Source organism: Littorina saxatilis, linkage group LG1, assembly GCF_037325665.1.
Source record: "Littorina saxatilis isolate snail1 linkage group LG1, US_GU_Lsax_2.0, whole genome shotgun sequence".
NCBI lineage: Eukaryota > Metazoa > Mollusca > Gastropoda > Littorinimorpha > Littorinidae > Littorina > Littorina saxatilis.
The window spans coordinates 37727434-37731792 of NC_090245.1; the positions used below are offsets into that span (position 1 = coordinate 37727434).

Below are 4359 nucleotides of genomic sequence, written 5' to 3' on the forward strand. Positions count from 1 at the left end.
GGACTTCCTAAAAATTATAATTGGTGGTCCCTGGATCCTCTAGGTAGAGCGTGAGTGGGGAGCCCTGGTGTGTGTGTGTGTTGGGGGCGGGGGGCAGTTTTTTTTTTAAATTTAAAGAAATGGTGTGTTGCTCAGGAGCAAGGCTATGAGATTCAGTCTATTCCTTCCTTCTGCGTTCGACGGTTGTGTCTAGGGTCGTAGTTCCGCTGCTGTCGTGAACTGGAACGTCGACGCGTCGCTTTCAGGTCTTCTGACGTTCCCCAGAGCTTGGTCTCCAGTGTAGATTCAGTCTATGAATGTAATATGAAATATTTGACCCACAGATTTAAGGCCAACCCCCCACCCCCCCACCCCCCAATCCCATCACCTTTACTACCAAACTTGCTTTGTTAGATGTTCTGTTCACAAGCTATATTGACCTCCATTTTAAGACGCCACCCCTTTTAATGCCAGGTTTCCTCGGATTTTGTGTGATCCTGAAAGAGAGGTTAAGGGAGAGAGCGTGGTGGGTGGGTGCCGTGTAGTAATGGCCCTGTCACACCTTAACGTATTAGCCAGCGTATGCCGACGTATCAAACTTTCCCTAAAACGCTGGCGTACGCTGAACTATCCATGTTTTTTTCAATTTTGGGCGTATACATAGCGTATTTATAACGAGTTGGGCGTATACATAGCGTATTCATAACGAGTTTGACGTACACATATCGTGATAGTAACGTATATAGAAGATTTCGATAACTTATAGATAACGTATACCAACGAATGCTTAACGTGTTGCCGGCGTTCACAACTTATGTCCAACGATAGTCTAACGTATGCATAACGTATGCATAACGTATGCAGCGTATCGCCGACGATCACATGTCGTAGCCTATAAAAAAAAATATTTAAAAAAATGGTGAAAGCATCGTCACCGATGATGAAGAAGTAGGGCACATCCTCGTTGTCGTTGGGAAGAGGCTCAGGGTCAGGAAAACCTAGGGTACGCATTCCTTCAGCTCACAGGAATTGTATATCTGCGCATCTGATGCTGATCCAGTACCACTAATATCTGCCCAAATGAATTTGTAGTCGGCATCTACAAGCGCCATCAGAACAATGGAGTAGAATCCTTTGTAGTTGAAGTATAGACTCCCACTCTTTGGGGGACAGCGGCAGGCCACGTGCTTCCCATCAAGTGCCCCACATGTATTGGGAAAGTTCCATCTTTGGAAGAACTTATCAGCTACGGCGCGCCAACTCTCCGGAGTACTTGGGCAGACCAGCACCTCATCCACATATTCGTCAATAATGGCTTGACAGACATCTCTGACCACAAGGGACTGGGTGTTGTGAGGGACCCTCCATCCGAACTTCATCGAGGCATACTTGTTCCCAGAGGCAAGGTGGCGTAAAGTTAGGGCCAACTTCATGCCAGGCTCAAGCGGATCCCTGTAGAAGGTGTACTGCTTGGTTATGCTTGGACCCACTCTGGCCAGCAGCTCGTCGAACATCGCTGGAGATATTCGCAGAAAGTTGGTGAAGGATGCATGGTCCTCGTTACGGAGGTCCACCATTAGCTGGTCATACATGCCAAACTGCCGTCGCCTCCCGATCCATGGTCTCACCCAGTTCCTTCTTCCCCGTTCACCTCTTGTTCTTCTTCGTCTACTGGCACGCACCTGGTACAGTGTCAAATTGATGAGGTCATGCTGATGCCGGACAGCTAGTTGATATTCTCGTCTCAGCCTTGCCGGTTCTTCCATCTCTCGGATTACATGGACATCTGCTCACCAGGGAGTCTCAAGTTGAGGAGTACTGGCGGTTTCCACCTGCGAACCCCATCTTTATATACCAATGCCCCATAACCGCTGCCAATACGCTTTTGTATGGCAGCTGTAAGTTAGAAACACGTTCAATACGTTCTGTGGCCTTCCGGGAACACGTTCAAAACGTTTACATACGTCCGTGAATATGCGTTGGACATACGTTCGACATACGTTCAAAGCACGTTACTCATAGGTTAGAGATACGTTTTGGGTACGTTTACAATTATCTCGACGTACGTCGACGTATTAGTAACGTGTGTGAACGTGTGTCAACGTTCGCATAACTTACCTTTAACGTACGGCCCGCGTATACGGGACGTATGAGCCATACGCTGGCATACGTCCGGAAATGTTGTGCATGTTCAGAATTTGTCGAGGACCTCGCCGTACGACGACGTATACCAGCGTACTTCAGCGTGTTCTTAACGTATACAAAACTTACCCATAACGTATTCGCCAAATTTTTCATACGTCGGCATACGCTGGCTCATACGTCATTCTTTCTTTTCTTTCTTTATTTGGTGTTTAACGTCGTTTTCAACCACGAAGGTTATATCGCGACGAGGGAAAGGGGGGAGATGGGATAGGGGAAAGGGGGGAGATGGGATAGAGCCACTTGTTAAGTGTTTCTTGTTCACAAAAGCACTAATCAAAAAACTGCTCCAGGGGCTTGCAACGTAGTACAATATATGACCTTACTGGGAGAATGCAAGTTTCCAGTACAAAGGACTAAACATTTCTTACATACTGCTTGACTAAAATCTTTACAAACATTGACTATATTCTATACAAGAACCACTTAACAAGGGTAATAAGTGAAGAATTTTATGGGTGAGAAAAGGAAAGTAAAAGGACTTTGGGGAGGCAGAAATAGAGAAGAAACAAGAAAAAGATCCTAATTAGGTTCACGGCATCGAGAGTGATGCGACCTTCTCTCAGAAATTAGTAGAGAAGGCTCCCCCATCCACCACCCGGGGGACGCGCCTCTACGCCAAGGTGTGACAGGGCCATAACAAGATTAAGACTTTTAGTAGCAATAGTAAATACATCATACTCTTAGTAGTTGGGAATCGTCTCCCTCTGTGTCTTATCCTTTTTAACTCTTTACCGATATATAAGTGTAAGAAAATGTACATTTACAGTGTTTTAGTAGAAGTTGTAAATATTTCATACTTCCAGGAGTTGTGTATGAACTTCTGTCATAATTCTTGAGTGATATTCTGTTCTGTCGTATTCACTCATACATGTACTAACAGCTTTGTTGTTGTTTTTATATTTCAGCAGCAGTAGTAAATATATTGACTGTGCAAAGTACAAGTCGCAATGAATGTACTCTTGACTGTGCCTTCTTATGTCTTGATTCTTTATAGTGATATTTAGTTGAATTTTATTTACTCATACTAATAGTTTTTATGTATTTTTAAACATTGAATTTATTATTTGATGTGGAAAAGTTTGTTCAACATGTAGAATCATAGGGTAAAATTATTGTTCATTGCTTGACTAACAAATCTAAAACATGTGTTCTTTGTTATCAGTAATATTCAGTAAAAGTTGCAGTGTTTATGTGAGCAAAAGGTGGGGTTTTGTGTGTGTGATTATATATGCCACAATAGCTGAAGATGTATTTATAAAACAATTGTCAAACTGCATTTGATTTTGTTCATGGCTGGTGGTGAATCTTGCATATTTTTGTTAAACATGTAGAATCATAGGGTAAAATTATTGTTCATTGCTTGACTAACAAATCTAAAACATGTGTTCTTTGTTATCAGTAATATTCAGTAAAAGTTGCAGTGTTTATGTGAGCAAAAGGCGGGGTTTTGTGTGTGTGATTATATATGCCACAATAATTGAAGATTTATTTATAAAACAATTGTCAAACTGCATGTGATTTTGTTCATGGCTGGTGGTGAATCTTGCATATTTTCGTGAAACCTCAAAATACAGCTTTGTGAAGTAAATACGTTTTGTTTAATTTTGAAACACATCGCACTCTCTCTCTCTCTTTCACACACAAACACTCACAAACACACACACACACACACACACACACACACAGGCGCGCACGCGCTGTATCGGCAGTGGCAAAGCTGGCCCGTCCGCCCGGGAACAAGAAAATGTAACGTTGAGATTTTCTAAGTAGGCAGTCAGAATGCTGATGTTAGGCATGCGTGAGAAAGTCTTATCTCATGTAAAAGCCTTGGCAGATCCTATTAGATTGTGAACAAAACAAAAGTTTTCACGGAAAGGATCCTGCGTGTTTTGAAATCGGATGCCCATTACATCGTAACTTCCCTCTACAGCCAAATGAACCCTCAACCGCCAAATAGGCTGCTGTATCCAGATTCTGGTGTGTACATGAAATTGATTGTCCTTGGGTACGTAAACTAAATATTAATATCCTGCTGTGCAAGCTGGCCATATTATACACACGCACGAACACACACACCTGCCGCACACACACACATACACCTTTTTTAAACTTTTTTTTTATCCTGCACGCAATCATATTCCTTTGCAAAATAAAAGGAGAAGCACCATTTAGGCA

The 4359-nt window shown here is 42.7% G+C and overlaps 1 protein-coding gene across 1 annotated transcript; it reads right to left on the reverse strand.

Annotated features, from left to right (window-relative positions):
- Window positions 1-951: 951 nt before the first annotated feature.
- LOC138968697 (putative nuclease HARBI1) lies at window positions 952-2797 on the reverse strand. Its single transcript, XM_070341310.1, has one exon. It carries the CDS (start codon window positions 1743-1745, stop codon window positions 978-980), a length of 768 nt encoding a protein of 255 aa, XP_070197411.1. The 5' UTR covers window positions 1746-2797; the 3' UTR covers window positions 952-977.
- Between the last annotated feature and the right edge of the window lie 1562 nt (window positions 2798-4359).